Genomic DNA, 22,825 nt, shown 5'->3' on the forward strand with positions numbered 1-22,825 from the left:
AAATTAATCTCAATGCTAAGCCAACTGCGAGATTCCATTACAGACCTATGCATATCCACAGTTATTTTCTCAGGTCATATCAGCTCCCATTTATATATAGGTTAATTTAGGTGAGTCTATTGCCCAAAGAAATACAGTTTGTTACAATGTAGCAATTGCTTCGGAGCCCAAGCTTCATAAAGAGAATTGTCCAGGGGACTTCTATCAAGACAGTTACCTAGAGTTATATGTAAAGAGAGTGTTTACACCAATCACTAAAGTTGTGGTGATTACGTACTAAAATTAGGTTGGCTGAGACATTGAGTAGGGTAACTAAATTATCTAGAGATAAGTAGAAATTTGTTGGGTATACTTACATATCTTTTATTGCTACTGAGATGCAATGTTTGTCTAGCTCACAAGTCACTTCTTTGAGAGCTAACACAGTCCTTCACGAGCTTCAGTGCCCGAACACTTCTAGGCAGTAACTACCTTCATCAAGGTTGGTCATATACCCTAAATTTGGCCAGTCCGACTATTCTAACCATTTGGAGTCAGAATTTAATGATGCTAGCCAACTTCTGCTGGTGGCTTGCCTTGTAAACATGAGAACTTACATGGGTCATATTCAGCCATACACATGAAGTAGCAAAATAGGCAATCTACAGAAGCAAATGAATTTATCAGGGTCCCAGAGAGAAACCAAGATTTTTTTAAAATATAGTTTTCCAAAAAGAAGGACAATAACTTAATAACCTTCTGAGGACTTGATGTTGGTCACCTCCAGGTTCTGATCCCTCCTGAAGCTTAGTTGTACTTTCTCCCTTGGTAATCAAACACCCCTGTATCCTCAAATAAATTTTTCTTTCTTGTTTAGATGTGAGTGAGTTTCTGTAACCAAAAAGCCTTCACTAAACATTACTTGAACTTATTTACTCTGTAAAGATTTTTGTAAACACTGGGAAAATAAAATATGTCTTGCTCTTCTCTTAATTTATGTTCTCTAAAAACAATTTCTATGATTGTATATTCCCTAAAGAAATTTTTTTTTCAAATTTGCATTGATTCTCTTTGGACCTTCCTATGGCTATATTCTGCTTTCACCCATCTGTCTGTAGTCATATGAAGAATTTTATAGTTATTCTGCCTTCTTTTATGGTGTGAGGAAAAAAAAAGGTTTTGATGCTGTAGTATCTGATATAGTTATCCGCATTGCACAGATATCTTCTGTGATGTGCCTGTTTCAGTGTCATACACTCCCAGTTTCGCAGAAGCATGCTTCCACTTTTCCCCCCAGTTACTCATTAAGATTATTCTTTTAATGTTTAACTATTTAATGTCAATGTGGCAGATATATATGTATATGTATGTGTGTGTGTGTGTACATATATATATATATACACATATATATATATATATATATATAATCAGGGTCTCACCAACTTTTTGGTATCAGGATACCTTTCCACACTTAAAAATTACTGGGCATGACAATGAGTTAAATATTTGTCATATTAGATAATAAAACTGAGCAATTAATATTTATATTAATCCATTTCAGAATAACAGTAATAAATTCAAGGTATGTTAACATAAGTAATATATTTTTAAACTGTGTTTTTCAAATAAAAAATCACAAAGATTAGCATTTCTTAATATTTTTCATATCTCTTTACTGTCATGTGTAATAGAAAATAGCTATGGAGTCCTATCTGTCTCTGCATTCAGTCTGCGGCAATTTTACACATCTTGTAGCCCATGGAAACTGCACTGCACACTCACGAAAGACTGAAGGTAAAATAGGCAAAAAATTTTTAATAATATTATGTAAATAGTTTGACCTCAGAGAGTCTCAGGCACCCCCTACAAATCTTCAAGCTATACTTCAACAAGTGCTGTACATTATACAATCACAACTTTAACCTAACAGTTGAAAAGTAAAAAAGTATTTTTACCAAAAGAAAATATTTTTTGTTGTGACATTTAACTGAACTGACCAAATTTAGATATTTTGGGCATCCTATGCCAAAAAAAATTTGAAAAGGAAATCACATTCCTATTTTAAGATGGCTAGTGTATAAAACACTGTGGTGAAATTTAAATTGAATCTGAAAGTACCTATGAACCATGCAGTAGACTGGTTTAATTTTTAATCATACTATATATCACTATATATCTACCATATATCTACTTATAGTGTAGATATACTTAATAAATTAGCAACTGACTTTACTTAAATGCCTTATATTACTAACATTACATTTTCCTTTGAATGCCCACATATACAATTGGACTATTCTAGCATTTTTCAATTTTAATATTTTTTATCCTAACTTACTGGTCTAATAAAATCTAGTCAAAATCAAATTACAGAATCCTACATATCTATAAAAGAAAAAGAAGGTATGCCATAATTTGGTATATTTGAGATAGCTCAAATACTCCAACTTACAAATTATCTTTCTTCAACAATCTCTACATGGTTTGATCAAGTAAAAATTTCTTTTCATAATCTCTTGAAAATGCACCAGAGTAGCACTCATTTAATCATATTCTATCTGTTCTTAGATTATTAGTTCCATGTCAAATTCAGTATTTCCCATGATATTTAAAGTTATCTCCTTGTTCTTTTCTCTGCTATGGTCATTCACAAAGTTCTAAGGTAGTGTTAAAGGTAGGAAAAGCAGCTCAAGAAGGAGTTTGTCTGAATTGCACAGGGTGCTGGAAGAGAATATGTAGCTACTTTTTCCTGGTTGGGGTCTAGATTTTTGCTGTTTTCCACCAAGGAATGATGCTAATGTGAAGACATAATGAAAAAAAAAAGTGTATGTAAAACTAAGTAAGTGACTATTTATACTGACTTTAATAATCAGTGGGAAAAGAAATTGATCAGTAGTTCCCAGAAGTTCTCTCAAGACTTTACCCTTTTACATACAAATCATATCCTTTCATTTCATGTTGTCATTTTTTGTATATAGGTGAATTTTTTTATCTTTGGCTTTGAAAATATCAAGTTGATCCAGAAGTAATTTCTCTAGCTACTAAAGTAAAACTCAACTTTCTTTAAAGGCAATCAATAAAATTCAGAATCACAACATAATAATAATAGTAATAATGTCCACCATCCAGACAAAATTCCTACATCTACAAAGAAGTAAAACATGTGATCCGCAAATAAAAGAGAAATCAGTAAATAGGAAGACACACCTCAAAATGACATTGATAGTAGATTTAGCTGACAAGAAATTAAAATAGATATTGTAACTATATTCAAAAATTTAAAGGATAACCTTAAAAAAATTGAAGAAAAGGGAAATATATTTTTAAAATAAAACTTCTAGAACTCAAAAATACAATATCTAAAGTGAAAATTTTACTGGATGAAATTAAACAGAAATTAGAACCTACTAACTTAAGATAAATGAACTTAAAGGCACTACAAAAGAAAGTATACAAACTCATGTACAGAGAAAAACACAAACTACAGTGTTCTGTGGAGGAATGCAATGTAATTTATCACACAAGTAATTGAAGACCAGAGAGATGAAGAGAGAAGAAAAATATTTGGAAAAATAAAAGTCAAAATACTCTGAATTTTAACTATGTACCCAAATTTTAACTATTTACTATTTATAAATCCAATAAAGACAACAAACCCCAAGCAGAGTAAACACAACGAAAATAACACTGCAGCACATTGTAATCAAATTGATGAAAAGCAGGTAGAAACTGAGCCACATTACCCAAAGGGGAATAAAGAATACCACCATGCAGAACATAGTGCAACAATGCCTTTAAAGTGCTAAATTATCAACCAAGAATTCTATATCCACAAAATACAATTTCAAAAATTAGGCAAAAAATAGATATTTTAAGACACAGAAGCTGAAAGAATCTGTCATCAGTAAACCTTCACTATAAGAAAAAATTTTTTTAAGTTTAGGTGGAAGAAATGTTAAACCAAAATGTAAATACACATCTAAATAAAGAAAAGAGCCTTGGAAATGGTAAATACATGGGTAAATATAAAAGATTTTCTGATTATTTAATTCTTGACAAAGTTATTTGACAGCTTAAGGCAAACATTTAACCGCATATTATAGGACTTACACGTGGAAGTAAATTGTGTTAGCACTATCCACAAATAACGGTGAGAGTGAATGGAAGCATACTGTTGTTAAGTTGTTACATTATACATCAAGAAAGAATATTGCTAAGTGACAGATGAATGTTGTAAAGTAGAGTAACCACAGAAAAAATAAATTAAAGAGGTATAGCTAATTAATCCAGACAATAATGTCTGCACAGGCAGGCATGCATCTAACCAATATGCCATACCTGGTATTCTTTGCTCTTGCTATGTACTGGTCTGGATTCTTCTGATCTCAGGTAACAGAAAAAAAAAAGGAAGCTGAAATAGAAAGAGAAATGACTGTCTCTTAACTAAAAAAAATACTGGGTCCTCCACACAGCCAATATTCTTTTCCCCAACAATCTCATATCTGCACTTGGCTCTATTCTACAGAGGTGCCTTTAGCAGATAGAAATGGCCATTATGGAATCTCAGTCTCACATCCTCTCTATTTAGAAATCTCAGAAGAATGATATTATTTCTTGTTCAACATCCATATAGCAATCCAAAGGAAGGAATTTGGTACTGCCTAGAATTTTTATTTCCCCTGAACCAATCTCTGTGTTTAGGAAACTATGACTGGCTGGGCCTTTTTTTAACTTCTGTTTTAGGTTTACGGGTACATGCAAAGGTTTATTACACAGGTAAACACATGTCATGGGGGTTTGTTGTACATACTATTTCATCACTCAGGTAGTAAGCCCAGAGCCCAATAGTTATCTTTTCTGCTCCTCTGCCTTCTCCATCCTCCCACCCTCCCTCCTCAAGTAGACTTATTTTAAAAAGTCAAAAAACAACAGATAGATGCTGGCAAGGTTGTGAAGAAAAGGGAAACAGTGTCTGTTGTTTCTTCCTTTGTGTCCACAAGTTCTTATCATTTAGCTCCTACTTATAAGTGAGAACATGCAGTATTTGGTTTTCTGTTCCTGCATTAGTCTGCTAAGGAAAATAGCCTCTAGCTCCATCCATGTTCCCATGAAAGACATGATCTCATTCTTTTTTATGGCTGCATAGTATTCTGTGGTCTATATGTACCACATTTTCTTTATCCAATCTGTCATTTTTGGCATTTAGGTTGATTCCATGTCTTTGCTATTGTGAATACTGCTGCAATGAACATTCACATGCATGAGTCTTTATGGTAGAATGATTTATATTCCTCTGAGTATATAACCAGTAACGGGATTGATGGGTTGAATGGTAGTTCTGTTTTTAGCTCTTTAGGGAATTGCCATAATGCTTTCCACAATGTTTGAACTAATTTACACTCCTATCAACAGTATGTAAGTGTTCCCTTTTCCTCACAACCTCGCCAGCATCTATTATTTTTTGACTTTTTAAGAATAGCCATTCTGACTGGTGTGAGATGGTATCTCATTGTGGCTTTGATTTTCATTTTTCTAATGATCAGTGATATTGAACTTATTTTCATATGCTTGCTGGCCTCATGTATGTCTTCTTTTGAGAAGTGTATGTTTAGTTTCTTTGCCCATTTTTTAATGGGTTTTTTTTCTCGTAAATTTGTTAAAGTTCCTTATAGATGCTGGATATGACACCTTTGTCAGATGAATACTTTGCAAATATTTTCTCCCATTCTTAGGTTGTCTGTTTACTCTGTTGACAGCTTCTTTTGCTATGCAGAAGCTCTTTAGTTAGATTACACTTATCAATTTTTGCTTTTGTTGTGATTGCTTTTGGTGTATTTGTCTTAAAATCTTTGCTCATTCCTATGTCCAGGACAGTATTATGTTTTGTCAGCTTTGTCAATCAGATGGTTGTAGATGTGTAGTCTTATTTCTGGGCTCTTTATTCTGCATTTTAATAAGTACCTTCTAGCCTTATAACACTCACCAAATTTGAAGAACATTGTCTTAAAGTAGTAAAACTCTTTAAGAAATATTGCTTTTCCCATTATTACAATTAAACTGCAAGAAAAAGGGTAAGAGAGATTGAGAATAAAAAGTCTTGATAAATTGTGCTATGCTAAAGATAGAATATGATTTTGTTGAAGAAAATTCAAATACATTAAATTGTGATTCTCTAAATATTCCCTAAATATTGACAAGTAGGTAGAACATTAATTTTAAACCAAGGAAATATAGACCATGACTAGAATTTTGATGATATCATGGCATATTATACTCCAAGTCTGAAACACAAAAATCATTTTTATGGTTACATCTTGAAAAGAATGTTAGAAAATTTCTTCTATTCTTTACTTTGATAAAGTATGGGTTTGAATATTGTGTCAGAGATTATTTGGCATGTTGCCTATCAAATCCCCATTCTTGCATTCTCTCAAGTTTATTAAACCCCGATTATTTTCAGCTTTGTACATTGCCTAGCCCTCCCCACACCCCACGAAATTTAGGAGTAAAGATGTGACTAGGAACTGCCAATGTGTTGTAAGGGCAGGTTTTGTGTGGGATGTTTTGAAATGTCCTAAAGGAAGGGTATGAACCTTTTTCTGCTTCCACCTTGCTTCTTAGAATATTGATTTGATGACTGGTGCTCCAAAGACCACCTCAGATTATAAGCATAAAAACACCACCATAGGGATACTGTTACTAAAGGGGATTGAGTCTCTGATAACTGCCAAACCACTGTACTGAGACTTCTTTTACTTGACAAAGTAAACTTTTGTCCTTTTTAAGTCATTTTGGGGATCATTTTTGAGTCACTGTTACAGTTGAAAGATGTCCTAACTTATACAATGATCTATAACTTTTGGGCCCTTATACAGACTAATAAGGCCCACATGTACCTGAATTGGTAAACAAAGTTTTTTATCTACTTTTTTTCAAATTTTACTTTAAGTTCCGGGATACATGTGCTGAACATGCAGATTACATAGATATACATGTGCCATGGTGGTTTGCTGCACCTATCAACCCGTCATCTAGGTTTTAAGCTCCACGTGCATTAGGTATTTGTCCTAATACTCTCCCTCCCACTGCTTCCCAACCCCAATAGGCCCCGGTATGTGATATTTCCCTCCCTGTGTCCATGTGTTCTCATTTTTCAGCTCCCACTTATGAATGAGAACGTGCAGTGTTTGGTTTTCTGTTCCTGTGTTAGTTTGCTGAGGATGATGGTTTCCAGCTTCATCCATGTCCCTGCAGAGGATATGAACTCATTCTTTTTTATGGCTGCATAGTATTCCATGGTGTATATATGCCACATTTTCTTTATTTACTTTGTTAAAGAAAAATAAAAATGGAAGCCACAGTTTGGACATACCCCAAGGTCAACTTCCTATAACCACGTAGCCAAAATTTAAGTCAATCTCATTCCCCAAAATGGTATCTTAAATTATAAACACAAAATATAAGCTTTGCATCCTTATCAGCATGATTCAGTGAAACTAAACAGCCCTGTTTGCCTTAAAAAGAATGTTAATGTATAAGTCTATCACAAAAAATCAGTCAAAAATAGTTTTTCCTTTATGCTGTAAAAACTGTGCTGTAATTGCCGTAAGGCAAGCATCTTATCAAGTCATTTGAAATCTCCCAGATCACGATGTATACTTTCTGTTTGACAATAAACTAAGTTTTTCCTAACTTGATCTGATTTTGTTTTTGACAACTTCAATTTGGTAACCCGCTGCTGAACAGTATTTCCAGGATGCATCAGAGTCCTAGATCTTATGGGAAATGTAAAGATGATAAGATCTCATTATGATGCAGTTAAAAAGAAGATATTATTCATTCTTGTCTCATTGTGATATGAGCAGCTCAAAAAATAACTATTATGAAATAGAGGGAAGTGTTAGAAGAAGTAAAGTTGACAACACCTTGGATGACTTATTTGGAAAGGAAATATTTAAATTAGGTCTTGAACCCAAATTAGAGTTTTTCCAGACAAATTTTGCAGAACAGGAAAGAAAAGCATCCCAAGGCAGAGGAAGCAGCTTAAACAGTCATCCAACGTGGGAGATTGGGGGGGGTGTGTTGTATATCAAGCACAGATGAGTGAAGATGAGGTCTAGAAATGCGGGATAAAATTATAGAAAGCTTTGAATATTGGCTAAAGAGTCTTGCTTTTATCTTTCATACAATGAGTAATCATCATCTTTATCATTTATTTACATTCTTTCATATGGATTTTTTTTGGAGACATGATGTCACTCTATTGCTCAGACTAGAGTGCAGTGGTACAAACACAGCTCATTGCAGCCTCAATTTACCAGGATGTCAAGCAATCCTCTCACCTCAGATTCCCAAACAGTTGGGACTATACATGTGAAACACCACACCTGCATAATTTTGGGGTGTGTTTTGGTAGAGACGAGGTCTCACTATGTTGCACAGGCTGGTTTCAAATTCCCAGACTCAAGCAATCCTCTCGCCTAGGCCTCCCAAAATGCTGGGATTACAGGCGTGAGCAACCATGCCTGGCCTCGTATAGATTTTTAATGCAATCTTTTCTAATTAAATTTGTTTTCATTAAATTTTGTACTCTGGTGGCTTTTTTTCTATCACTGATTATTAGATCATTTTGAGTGTAGCAAAAATATATATATGTGTGTGTGTGTGTATATATATATACAATAAGATGAGAGAAGCAGTATACCTCATTTCAGTTGTTCTTAAAGTGTGGTTCCCAAACCAGTAGCACAAGCATCTCCCAGAAACTTTTTAGAAACGCAGATTCTTAGGACACATCCCAGACATGCCAAATGAGAAACGTGGGGATTGGGGAATAGCAATCTGTGGGTTTTTTTTTTTTTTTTGATGGAGTCTTGCCCTGTGGCCCAGGCTGGAGTGCAGTGGTGCCATCTCCAGTCTTTGCAACCTCTGCCTCCCGGGTTCAAGCAATTCTCCCTGCCTCAGCCTCCCGAGTAGCTGGGATTACAGGCGCCCACCACCACGCCCGGGCTAAATTTTGTATTTTTTAGTAGAGATGGGGTTTTGCCATGTTGCAAGCCCTCCAACTGACTCTGATAACACAGCAAAGGGTGAGAATTACTGGTTTAGTGATTGGAGATGAGATCTTGAGACACAGAACCAGAGTTCAACGACCAATCATACCATTTGTCCTGAAGCAAATTTCCTTAGCTTTGTGGAAAATCAATCTCCTCATTTTATAAAGGGTGACAGAGAGGTGAGGTTTATGTAAGACACTGTATATATTACTCAGAAATGGTAAGTCTCTCTAAATATTAGCTATTGTTAATTACTAAAAAGGTAGCTTATTACAGAAAATTTCCTCTGTATGTTTTCATGGATATAAGAATATGTATAATGTGATACAAACCAATGCACATCAAATGATTCAAATCTAATATGTGAATATAATCTAACAGAAAATCTGTTTTGGTTTCCACAGATGCCAGTTGAGAACTTGCTCAGATCAGCTTTTCTTCTGTAGTTTTCTGTGGAGCACTAAGCACATGATTTTAAATATCATTGGCAAAGCAATGTCTTCATTCCTTGCAAAATTTTTTATATTAGTCAAAAATTTGTTCAAGATAAATATTTTTAAAAGATGCCACTTCACTTCCACCACACACACACACACACACACACACACACACACAGAGACAGACAGACAGAGAGAGAAATGAGAAGGTAAATGTTGCTTTTTTCTTATGGAAAGAATTTCAACCAAGAGACCTGTATGGGGGTAGACAGCAAAGCATCCCATTAGTGGGGCTTTCTATTTTCTGTTCTTTCTTCTCTTTGATGCAGATACATTACTATTATAGATCTGAGTGATTTTCATAGGCAAATACACTGAAATATCATTCGTGATCTTCTTTCACAGAATTAGGCAAATTTAATAAGTATTCCAGAACTTTGTTTTACCATGTCCAGAACTAGGATAACATATACTACATGCTAATATATTTAAAACATGTATAAAGAATATAATTGTATTACTTACATGAATACTAGCTATCTAGTTCCTATAGCCTAACATCATATGGTATATTTGTTGCTGGAATCCTTGGTCAGTGGTGCTGACACAGGGGATAGGATGGATGTCATCCATGCAAACATTCAGGGACCATGGCTAGTGCAGCCTTTGCCATCTTCCATACAGGGCTTCCATGATCACCCTTAATGCTGAAATCCAGCTAATGAAATGGACAAAAGAAAAAGAAAAGTAGGCAAATTCTCTTCCTAACCACTACAACCAGAAGTAACAAATATCATTTCTGTTTATACTTCACTGGTGAGGACTGGTCAAGCAGTCCACTAGGTTCAAGGGAGATGGGAAATGCAGTCTCTGGCTGGATACTGGGTCAGTATTCACATAGTGTGTTTCCAAATTATCACAGGCAAAAATTTTGCCAAATATCTCCACAACTAAATAAGCTTTCCTGCCTTCTAGCCTGCTGTTTCTTTGTTTTTTTTCTTGTCATGGCTGTCCAACTTCAAATTATGCCACAGATTTTGCATTTGTGTATAGAAGCCCCCATTTAAAATACCAAATTACCATCCACTACTGTCACCAAAACAGCCTCCAAAATACCAATGAAAATACAACTTTCTCAGATTAAAGTCCAATGCATGCATGACTGATTCATTTTAGCCAAAGCTGCATAGGGGCTTTGTGACACACAGAACTAGTAAAATTCCGTCATCTTCTAACTGTGGCTTACAGGGTCACCTTGAGCACTGGCATCAAGCTGGTACCAGAGAAGGGAATAATTAGGGAAGCACAATTGTTTCTTAATCATTTGGGCTCACAAGTGACACATTCATCTCTACTACATTCCATTGATAAGAACCAATTATAAGGTTCCACTTGCGTAAAGGCAAGTGTAGATGAATATAATTTCTTGGTGAGCCCACCACTGCCCAGCAACAGCCCTACATTGCAAAACGGCAGTCAAAAAGCTTTACTAGATATAGGTCTCTGACACAAAAGTAAAATTGTATATACATAGATATGTGTGTGTGTATACATATACACATATAGGTCAGGCCTCTGAGCCCAAGCCAAGCCATCATATCCCCGTGACCTGCACGTATATATGTCCAGATGGCCTGAAGCAAGTGAAGATCACAAAAGGAGTGAAAATGGCTGGTTCCTGCCTTAACTGATAACATTCCACCACAAAAGAAGTGAAAATGGCCAGTCCCTGCCTTAACTGATGACATTACCTTGTGAAATTCCTTCTCATGGCTCATCCTGGCTCAAAAGCTCCCCTGCTGAGCACCTTGTGACCCCCACCCCTGCCAGCCAGAGAACAACCCCCTTTGACTGTAATTTTCCACTACCTACCCAAATCTTATAAAACGGCCCTACCGCTATCTCCCTTCACTGACTCTCTTTTCAGACTCAGCCTGCCTGCACCCAGGAGATTAAAAAGCTTTATTGCTCACACAAAGCCTGTTTGGTGGTCTCTTCACACGGACATGAGTGAAAATATACATAGGCTGTTTTTAAAAAATAAATCTCAAACCTATAAAGCAACAACTATTAATAAAGAATATAAAAGATCAAGATCTTTGTGAGAAATACATCTGGAATGTGTCAGGCCTCTGAGCCCAAGCTAAGCCATCATATCCCCTGTGACCTGCACGTACACATCCAGATGGCTGGTTCCTGCCTTAACTGATGACATTCCACCACAAAAGAAATGAAAATGGCCTGTTCCTGACTTAACTGATGGCATTATCTTATGAAATTCCTTCTCCTGGCTCAGCCTGCCTCAAAAGCTCCCCTACTGAGCACCTTGTGACCCCCACTCCTGCCTGCCAGAGAACAACCCCTCTTTTTCCTTTACCTATCCAAATCCTATAAAACGGCTCCACCCCTATCTCCCTTCGCTGACTCTCTTTTTGGATTCAGCCAACCTGCCCCCAGGTGAAATAAACAGCTTTATTGCTCACACAAAGCCTGTTTAGGGGTCTCTTCACATGGACACGAGTGAAATTTGGTGCTGTGACTCGGATCGGGGGACCTCCCTTGGGAGATCAATCCCCTGTCCTCCTGCTCTTTGCTCCATGAGAAAGATCCACCTACGACCTCTGGTCCTCAGACCAGCCAGCCCAAGAAACATCTCACCAATTTTAAATCCGGTAAGCGGCCTCTTTTTACTCTCTTCTCCAACCTCTCTCACTATCCCTCAACCTTTTTCTCCTTTCAATCTTGGTGCCACACTTCAATCTCTCCCTTCTCTTAATTTCAATTCCTTTCATTTTCTGGTAGAGACAAAGGAGACACGTTTTATCTGTGGACCCAAAACTCCGGCGCTGGTCACAGACTAGGGAAGGCAGCCTTCTCTTGGTGTTTAATCATTGCAGGGATGCCTCTCTGATATTCACCCAGGTTTCAGAGGTGTCAGACCACACAGGGATGCCTGCCTTGGTCCTTCACCGTTAGTGGCAAGTCCCACTTTTCTGGAGGAGGGGCAAGAACCCCTCAACCCCTTCTCCTTCACCCTTAGTGGCAAGTCCCGCTTTTCTGGGGGAGAGGCAGGAAACCCAACCTCTTATCTCTGTGCCCCAATCCCTTATTTCCACACCCCAACTTCTTATCCCTGCACCCCAACCCCTTATTTCCACACCCTGATCCCTTTTCTGCTTTTCTGAAGGGCAAGAACCCCCCCACCCCTTCTCTGTGTCTCTACTCTCTTTTCTCTGGGCTTGCCTCCTTCACTATGGGCAAGCTTCCACCTTCCATTCCTCCTTCTCCCTTAGCCTGTGTTCTTAAGAACTTAAAACCTCTTCAACTCTCACTGACCTAAAATCTAAGCATTTTATTTTCTTCTGCAATGCCGCTTGACCCCAATACAAACTCAACAGTAGTTCCAAATAGCTGGAAAATGGCACTTTCAATTTTTCCATCCTACAAGATCTAAATAGTTCTTGTTGTAAAATAGGCAAACAGTCTGAGGTGCCTGACGTCCAGGCATTCTTTTACATATCGGTCCCTCCCTAGTCTCTGTTCCCAATGCAACTCATCCCAAATCTTCCTTCTTTCCCTCCCACCTGTCCCCTCAGCCCCAACCCCAAGCGTCACTGAGTCTTTCTAATCTTCCTTTTCTACAGACTCATCTGACCTCTCCCCTCCTCGCCAGGCCGAGCTAGGTCCTAATTCTTCCTCAGCCTCTGCTCCTCCACCCTATAATCCTTTTATCACCTCCCCTCCTCACACCTGGTCCAGCTTTCAGTTTCGTTCCGTGACTAGCCCTCCCCCACCTGCCCAGCAATTTACTCTTAAAAAGGTGACTGGAGCTAAAGGCATAGTCAAGGTTAATACTCCTCTTTCTTTATCCCAAATCAGATAGTGTTTAGGCTCTTTTTCATCAAATATAAAAATCCATCCCAGTTCATGACTCGTTTGGTAGCAACCCTGAGATGCTTTACAGCCCTAGACCCTAAAAGGTCAAAAGGCCGTCTTATTCTCAATATACATTTTATTACCCAATCTGCTGCCAACATTAAATAAAACTCCAAAAATTAAATTCCAGCCCTCAAACCCCACAACAGGACTTAATTAACCTTGCCTTCAAGGTGTACAATAATAGAGTAGAGGCAGCCAAGTAGCAACATATTTCTGAGTTGCAATTCCTTGCCTCCACTGTGAGACAAACCCTAGCCACATCTCCAGCACACAAGAACTTCCAAACACCTAAACCGCAGTGGCCAGGTGTTCCTCCAGAACCACCTCCCCCAGGAGCTTGCTACAAGTGCCAGAAATCTGGCCACCAGGCCAAGGAATGCCCACAGCCCAGGATTCCTCCTAAGCTGTGTCCCATCTGTGCAGGATCCCACTGGAAATCGGACTGTTCAACTCACCTGGCAGCCACTCCCAGAGCCCCTGGAACTCTGGCCCAAGGCTCTCTGACTGACTCCTTCCCAGATCTTCTCAGCTTAGCAGCTGAAGACTGACGCTGCCTGATCGCCTCAGAAGCCCTGTAGACCATCACAGACGCCAAGCTTTAGGTAACCCTCAGAGTGGAAGGTAAGTCCGTCCCCTTCTTAATCAATATGGAGGCTACCCACTCCACATTACCCTGTTTTCAAAAGCCTGTTTCCCTTGCCTCCATAACTGTTGTGGGTATTGAGAGCCAGGCTTCTAAACCTCTTAAAACTCCCCAACTCTGGTGCCAACTTAGACAATACTCTTTTAAGCACTCCTTTTTAGTTATCCTCACCTGCCCAGTTCCCTTGTTAGGCCGAGACACTTCAGCTAAATTATCTGCTTCCCTGACTATTCCTGGACTACAGCTACCTCTCATTGCCACCCTTCCTCCCAATCCAAAGCCTCCTTTGTGTCCTCCTCTTGTATCCCCCTACCTTAACCCACAAGTATAAGATACCTCTACTCCCTCCTTGGCGACTGATCTTGCACCCCTTACCATCTCATTATAACCTAATCACCCTTACCTCGCTCAATGCCAATATCCCATCCCACACCATGCTTTGAAAGGATTAAAGCCTGTTATCACTCACCTGCTACAGCATGACCTTTTAAAGCCTATAAATTCTCTTTACAATTCCCCCATTTTACCTGTCCTAAAACCAGACAAGCCTTACAAGTTAGTTCAGGATCTATGCCTTATCAACCAAATTGTTTTGCCTATCCACCCCATGGTGCCAAACCCATATACTCCCCTATCCTCAATACCTCCCTCCACAATCCATTATTCTGTTCTGGATCTCAAACACGCTTTCTTTACTATTCCTTTGCACCCTTCATCCCAGCCTCTCTTTGCTTTCACCTGGACTGACCCTGACACCCATCAAGCTCAGCAAATTACCTAGGCTGTACTGCCACAAAGCTTCACAGACAGCCCCCATTATTTCAGTCAAGCCCAAATTTCTTCCTCATCTGTTACCTATCTCGGCATAATTCTCATAAAAACACATGTGCTCTCCCTGCTGGTCATGTCCGGCTAATCTCCCAAACCCCAATCCCTTCTACAAAACAACAACTCCTTTCCTTCCTAGGCATGGTTGGATACTTTCCCCTTTGGATACCTGGTTTTGCCATCCTAACAAAACCATTATATAAACTCACAAAAGGAAACCTAGCTGACCCCATAGATCCTAAATCCTTTCCCCACTCCTCTTTCTGTTCCTTGAAGACAGCTTTAGAGACTGCCCCCATCCTAGCTGTCCCTGACTCATCCCAACCCTTTTCATTACACACAGCCGAAGTGCAGGGCTGTGCAGTCAGAATTCTTACACAAGGACCGGGATGGCGTCCTGTAGCCTTTTTGTCCAAACAACTTGACCTTACTGTTTTAGGCTGGCCATCATGTCTCCATGCAGCAGCTGCTGCTGCCCTAATACTTTTATAGGCCCTTAAAATCACAAACTATGCTCAACTCACTCTCTACAGCTCTCATAATTGCCAAAATCTATTTTCTTCCTCACACCTGACGCATATGCTGTCTGCTTCCCGACTCCTTCAGCTGTACTCACTCTTTGTTGAGTATCCCACAATTACCTTTGTTCCTGGCCCGGACTTCAATCTGGCCTCCCACATTATTCCTGATACCACACCTGACCCTCATGACTGCATCTCTGTGATCCACCTGACTTTCACCCCATTTCCCCACATTTCCTTCTTCCCTGTTTCTCACCCTGATCACACTTGGTTTATTGATGGCAGTTCCACCAGGCCTAATGGCCACACACCAGCAAAGGCAGGCTATGCTATGGTACAAGTCACTAGCCCGCCTCTTAGAACCTCTTAGAACCTCTCATTTCCTTTCCATCGTGGAAATCTATCCTCAAGGAAATCACTTCTCAGTGTTCCATCTGCTATTCTACTACTTCTCAGGGATTATTCAGGCCCCCTCCCTTCCCTACACATCAAGCTCAGGGATTTGCCCCCACCCAGGACTGGCAAATTAGCTTTACTCAACATGTCCCAAGTCAGGAAACTAAAATACCTCTTGGTCTAGGTAGACTCTTTCACTGGATAGGTAGAGGCCTTTCCCACAGGGTCCAAGAAGGCAACCACGGTCATTTCTTCCCTTCTGTCAGACACAATTGGCCTTCCCACCTCTATGCAGTCCCATAGTAGACCAGCCTTTATTAGTCAAATCAGCCAAGCAGTTTTTCAGGCTCTTGGTATTCAGTGAAACCGTTATACCCCTTACAGTCCTCAGTCTTCAGGAAAGGTAGAACAGACTAATGGTCTTTTAAAAACACACCTCACCAAGCTCAGCCACCAACTTAAAAAGGACTGGACAATACTTCTACCTCTTTCTTTTCTCAGAATTCAGGCCTGTCCTTGGAATGCTACAGGGTACAGCCCATTTGAGCTCCTGTATGGACGCTCCTTTTTATTAAGCCCCAGTCTCATTCAGACACCAGACCAATTTAGACTGTGCCCCAAAAAACTTGTCATCTCTACTATCTTCTGTCTAGTCATACTCCTATTCACCGTTCTCAACTACTCATACATGCCCTGCTCTTGTTTACACTGCCGGTTTACACTGTTTCTTCAAGCCATCACAGCTGATATCTCCTGGTGCCATCCCCAAACCACCACTCTTAACTCTTGAAGTAAATAAATAATCTTTGCTGTCAGTACTATGTTGAATCTCCCTAGGCACTCTCTAATTAGATGTCCTGGGTCCTCCCAATTCTTAGACCTTTAATACCTGTTTTTCTCCTTCTCTTATCCCATTTAGTTTTTCAATTCTTATAAAACCATATCCAGGCCATCACCAATAATTCTAAATGACAAATATTTCTTCTAACAGTCCCACAATGTCACCCCTTACCACAAAATCTTCCTTCAGTTTAATCTCTCCCACTCTAGGTTCCCACGCCACCCCAATCCCACTCGAAGCAGCCCTGAAAAACATTGCCCATTATCTCTCCATACCATCCCCCAAAATTTTCGCCATCCCAACACTTTACCACTATTTCATTTCATTTTTCTTATTAATATAAGAAGACAGGAATGTCAGGCCTCTGAGCCCAAGCTAAGCCATCATATCCCCTGTGACCTGCACGTACACATCCAGATGGCTGGTTCCTGCCTTAACTGATGACATTCCACCACAAAAGAAATGAAAATGGCCTGTTCCTGCCTTAACTGATGGCATTATCTTGTGAAATTTCTTCTCCTGGCTCATCCTGGCTCAAAAGCTCCCCTACTGAGCACCTTGTGACCCCCACTCCGGCCTGCCAGAGAACAACCCCCCTTTTTCCTTTACCTACCCAAATCCTATAAAACGGCTCCACCCCTATCTCCCTTCACTGACTCTCTTTTCGGACTCAGCCCACCTGCCCCCAGGTGAAATAAACAGCTTTATTGCTCACACAAAGCCTGTTTAGGGGTCTCTTCACACGGACGTGAGTGAAAGAATGTACTTTTGTTTTTTGTAAGATAACTGCTTATAGACGATAAAAACTCAAAAGACATTATTTCAAAGATGTGTCTTTGAGGAGAAGCCCAAGGTTTGCCAAGATAGAACTTTGGAATAAAGACCTGAAATAGGATTAGTCCAACCAACCCTTCATTTTATAAGTGAGGGCATTGAAGCTCCAGAGAATTGATGTGACAAGCCAAAAATTATAATGTTGGACAGTGAAAAATATCTCATCTTTTAATTCCTTTGTATCATCAGGGTGGTCACTTGAGGAATGAAAAGGAGAAAGAAACTAGATTATTGACATTTAGAATTTTAGGATTCAGATTTAGAGATTATCATATGAGGAACCATGAAAATAAAGGCAGGAAGGAATCACAAAATCAAGTGCTCTTGCAAGCAAACAAATTAAGTAGGCCCACACTTCTACCATATGCGTGTAGTCAGACTCAGGCCAATCCGTGGCTCAGGGGGTTGGTCCTTCACAGAGTATGCTTCAATGGTATAAGGCTACACAGTAAGGAAGTATCTTATTTCCAGAGGTCCAAGGCACAGACTTTTAATGAAACCTGCCTAAAGTTTTCTCTGTACCTTTGAAGGTTTCCATGTCATCATTACCCAATTCAGGAGATTTTATAAGCCTCTCCAAAGAAAGAAATTGTTCCTTTTCTCAGGTCTTTGGCCTTTCAGTTGTACTGTGTGATGTGGCAGACTCTGAGATGAAGCAGGGATCCCTTCTACGGGCCTGCCACCCCCAAAGCATGGAAATAAAGGAAAATTTTGAGTTCCTTCCAGGAAAATTCCAGGCACCAACCTAGCGCTGAGAAGTAAATGAGCAACCTGATAAGCAAGAATGCAGTAATAGCTGAAAACAATAGCCAAGGAAGCTAGAGCTGCAGAGTTTGCTTCTCTATAGAAACTAAAGGTAAAGTCTTCACATATGTCCCTGAGTTGTTTTTCAGAAACCTGGACCCCTCACCACATGGAAAAGCCATCTGCTGGCACATAGATCTCAGATAGGGTGGAACAGAGGACTAAATTCTGTCATTCTTTGTTCTAAATTTCTTCCTGAGGGTCCTGAAGGAAATTATGCTCACAGGCCAGAGCTCAACTCTCCTTTCTGCTGACCCACACTTTTAGACAAAGACAAACCAATCACACATCAGAAAATATTTGAATCCACCTGTGATCTGTGGGCCATGCCACCCTCCCCACTCACCTGCTTTGAGATGTCCCACCTTTTTAGGCCAAACCAACATATAGCCTCCATGTATTGATTTATAGCTTTGCCTGTAACCTCTGCCTCCCTGCCTCTAAAAACTCTTACAGTTAAGCCACTGGGTATTTCAGATCTTAAGCATGAGCTGCCTGATTCACCTTGCTTGCTGCCCTGTGATAAATGCCTCACTTTTTCTTCTTGCAAATCCCAATGTCATTGTTTGGCCTTGTTGTGTCAGGCAGGCAGACCCAAGTTCAGTCCAGTAACAACTCCTCTAGAATATGCCATGAATTATAGCTATGTGAAGTCAATAAAATCCAAAGTTTCCAAAAGAAATACTACTATTTTAATAATTATTTTTCCTCCATGAGGAATAAAAATATTTCCTATATAGGATGTACTGGACTTTTACAAGGGGTATTGACAGTAATTTTATCCCGTATTGATTATGGACTGTTGTGAATCCTACAGATTTCATATAGTTTAGCAAAGAAAATTATTTCATACTTATTTTCCTGCATAAATATATGTATGTTTTGTAAATGTATTCCAGATTCTTGTAACCTTTATGATGCAAACTTGTAATAACTACTGAGTTACTTACAATTGAAGGAAAAAATTAAATGTTTTAATTTTGGAAATAATTTGGCAAATGCATTTCCAAAACATGGTAGAAAATGGTGTTTTATAGCTTGAATCCACACCAGAAAGCTACTCATTCTTCCACAAAGAGCTTATGAAAGACAACCCCATTTTTAAGCCAAATGGAAGAAGAACATGAAATCAGAAAAATAAATTACCGAACTTCTGTATAATGCTTTCAGGATCCTCAGTAGGGAACTCGTGGCAGACTTTTAGCTAATCGTATTAAGGAAAACAAATACATTAGGAACACACTGTAAGAATATGTACTTAAAGTGAAACTTGGGTAGTGATCTTATTACATTATATCAATTATTGAACCCCTCTTATTTTCTTCTTCTGCTTTATTAATGTCATCAGTTATTACCATTTGAAATTACCTGTTTTTGTATTTGTTTACTGGTTTACTGCTACCAGTAAAATGTTAGCTCCAGGAAGACAAGGACCTTGTCAGATTTGCTCACTAATATATCCCTTGTGCTTAGAAAACTACCTGGAACATAGTGGAAGCTCAATTAATATTTGTAGAATGAATGAATGAATCCCCAGAGCATGACATTTAATGCATGAAAGAGGATCAGAAGAATTTAGCCAACCCAAGAGAAACAGGAATCTGGACCACACCTGAATAAAACTACTATCCTCTTAACTCATTGTTCTCTCCTTCCTGAAACAAAGACTTATATTTTTAAAACAGATAGGTTGTGAGGAATTTATGCCACAAATGCATATTGCTAACATATGGATTAGTATTTACTGTGTTATATCTAAGTATGCTCAAATTGAAAGTAGAGTAATGAACATTGCTTTCAATTACATTATGATTTTTAAGCAATCACAATTCATTCTAAATTTAGTTGGCTTCATAATGTCTTGAGTATTGCTGTAGGTTTTGCTGTAGATGGATACCTAGACTTTGAAAATTAAAATAGAAGGTGAAGGGCAGCAGAATATGCCACCCCAAAAGATGCCACTTTAGCATAAGGGTTATTTTGAGCTAAAGGCAACTGAGAGGAAGTAGATACAGGAAAAGTTATTTGCCTTGCCTGAACAATTTGCCTAATAACAGAATACAAATTCACAAAGTTATCCCTCCTCCTCTCTCTACCAAGTAGGACAGAATTTGATCCCTGAAGATGACTTAAGACCCTTATCATCCTGGAGATATCACCACAGGAATCTACACAACAAATTTTACAAAATAGCCTTCATCTACCATATATTTGCCTTCCTACAATTTACTGCCCTTATAAATCCAAGGTCCTTTTCCTTTGTCATTTCTTCAACCATGTATTGTTCTTTGTCAAAGATGCTATGTAAGCCAGAGTTCTAAGCCACTTCTTTGAGATTTACTCATTTTTTCCTAGGTATCTTCTATGTGTACATGTGGTATACATGTTAACAAATGTCTGTTTTTCTCTTGTGAATCTTTTGTTTTTTGAGACGAGGACTCACTCTGTTGTCCAGACTACAGTACAGTAGCATAATCATAGTTTACTGCAGCCTCAACCTCCTGGACTCACGTGATCCTCATGCCTTATCCTCTCGAGTAGCTGGGACCACAGGCATGCGCCACCACACCTGGCTATTATTTTTAATTTTTTTGTAGACCGGATCTCAATATGTTGCCCAGGCTTGTCTTAACCCCTGGCCTCAAGCGATCCTCCCACCTAAGCCTCTCAAAGTGCTGAGATTACAGATGTGAGCCACCACACCTGGCTATCCTGTCTTTTATTATAAGGGATACTAGCTCAAAGCTATGAGAAGTAGAGAGAAAATTACTTTTTCCTTCCCTGGTGGGTAGAGTTCAAATCTACCCACCGTATTTATCAGTTATGCGTCTTTGACTAATTTTATAACATTTTTGAATGTCAGTCTCGAGTAGTTGAGTTCAAATCTACCTACCATATTTATTAGTTATGTGTCTTTGACTAATTTTATAGCATTTTTGAATCTCAGTTTCTTTATCAGGAAGTTAGGTAATGCTGTTTCATAAAAATTTTAGTACATTTAACATAGGGTAAAAAGTGCTTACTTCACTGAGCTCAACACAAAATTAGGGCTCAATGAGGTGTAGCCATTATCATTAAGCTCTCTGCCAAAATTGCCAAGACAAACAAACAAAAAGGAATTTTCATCATTAGCTTGAAAATGGAAAAACTGTGACACATGCTATATGAAGTAATATTGGAATGTAGTTTTAGCTTTTGATATTTAGATGCGATGTTTCAGAGTATTCAAGGGAAGGGATCTGCATTTAATCTTTATAGTGCACAACCTTAACTCTAACACTTTCTTGGCTCATTATTGTAACGTTGTGGAAGTTCAGCTTCCTGAGTCACACTAATTATGCTGCCACTTTCACCTATAAAGAGAGGAATGCTTTACAAAAGTGCTCAGCATTTCTATGTTGTGTACATTTTAAAACCATAAATCAGTAGAAAAAAAAACTGGTATGTTTCAAAAGGTACTGAAATAACATAAATATTAAATGTAACATGTCAAATAACAAGTTAAGATTAGTGAAATACCCAAAGCTCCTCTACTGCAAAGAATACTGGATCTCTGTGTCTTAAGTAACATCCCAGAGAGGCATGTACCATGGCCACGGTCTCTTTACCTTACTTCCCCATGGCTAGATAATGGTGCTATGCCTGAGTCTAATAGTCCAGTATTTTAGGGAATAATAAATTTGATATCGAAGACAATAATTTTATATTTAAGATATTATAGACAGGATTATTCTAACATATGAATGGTAATATTTTACGTACGCTCAAGGTTTTAGATGCATATAGATTTTCTAAAACATACAGAAGGAACAGAAACAAATGCATACCTAATTTTACTTATTTATCAAGACAGATATCTATTACTACAGGCACAGTTTAAAACAGAAAATACATAAGATATAGAGCAAATATTGTCAAGATGATGATATTTTGCCAATCAACTATTTTTGAGAAATCATCTTTTATTCTGAGGCTGTGCTTTTCATTCACAGTGAATCTAAATCTCTTCCTTTTATCTCCTGGGTGTCAGGATTTGTCACTCTTCCCATAAACAAAATTGATTCTAGGGGAAAAAAACAAAAAAATATACTTTAGGAATTTTAGGAGAAAACAACTGATAATAATTAGTTTTTCTTAATACTTAGCATGTCATTTGGTCTTTTTTCTCTGTAAGATAAATAGGCAGTGTCTAATAGCAAAGACTTCTTTGTCTCAAATTTATAATTATATCATTATTAATCATTTTCTGGTAATTTATGAGGTAAACTAACACCCACTACAGCTTGTCATGGAAAAAAGCATTAATCCTGTTTTTCATAGAGGGAAACAAAAATAAAGTGACAGAGAGGTGTTCTTCTAAATATAGAGACCCAGTCCGGAGAACATAGCATAATAAAATGGTGATGAGCGTGGTAGAGTTTTAAATTTAAGTCATTAGCAATCATCATTTTATGCACGTAATGTAAGCCTTCAGGGTTAAAAGTGCAACTTCCCAATTCTCCTTTTTCATCTCTGAATCAAAGCTTACTTTACCGCCATTGACAATA

General features: G+C 38.4%; 1 protein-coding gene and 1 long non-coding RNA gene across 2 annotated transcripts in view; one reads left to right on the forward strand and one right to left on the reverse strand.

The window, feature by feature from the left end:
• LOC129058711 (uncharacterized) overlaps positions 1-9,652 on the forward strand; it is a 46,116-nt gene extending 36,464 nt beyond the window's left edge. The window contains exons 3-4 of the long non-coding RNA XR_008524016.2: positions 1,671-1,773; positions 9,440-9,652. This is a non-coding gene — a long non-coding RNA (uncharacterized LOC129058711). The remainder of the gene's footprint in view (positions 1-1,670; positions 1,774-9,439) is intronic.
• A 12,316-nt stretch (positions 9,653-21,968) lies between these two features.
• SERPINI2 (serpin family I member 2) overlaps positions 21,969-22,825 on the reverse strand; it is a 39,189-nt gene continuing 38,332 nt past the window's right edge. The window contains exon 8 of the mRNA XM_024244754.3: positions 21,969-22,341. Within this exon, the coding sequence (XP_024100522.1) occupies positions 22,265-22,341 (77 nt within the window). The 3' untranslated portion in view covers positions 21,969-22,264. The remainder of the gene's footprint in view (positions 22,342-22,825) is intronic.

The sequence above is a fragment of the Pongo abelii genome, chromosome 2, assembly GCF_028885655.2.
Source record: "Pongo abelii isolate AG06213 chromosome 2, NHGRI_mPonAbe1-v2.0_pri, whole genome shotgun sequence".
Lineage (NCBI taxonomy): Eukaryota > Metazoa > Chordata > Mammalia > Primates > Hominidae > Pongo > Pongo abelii.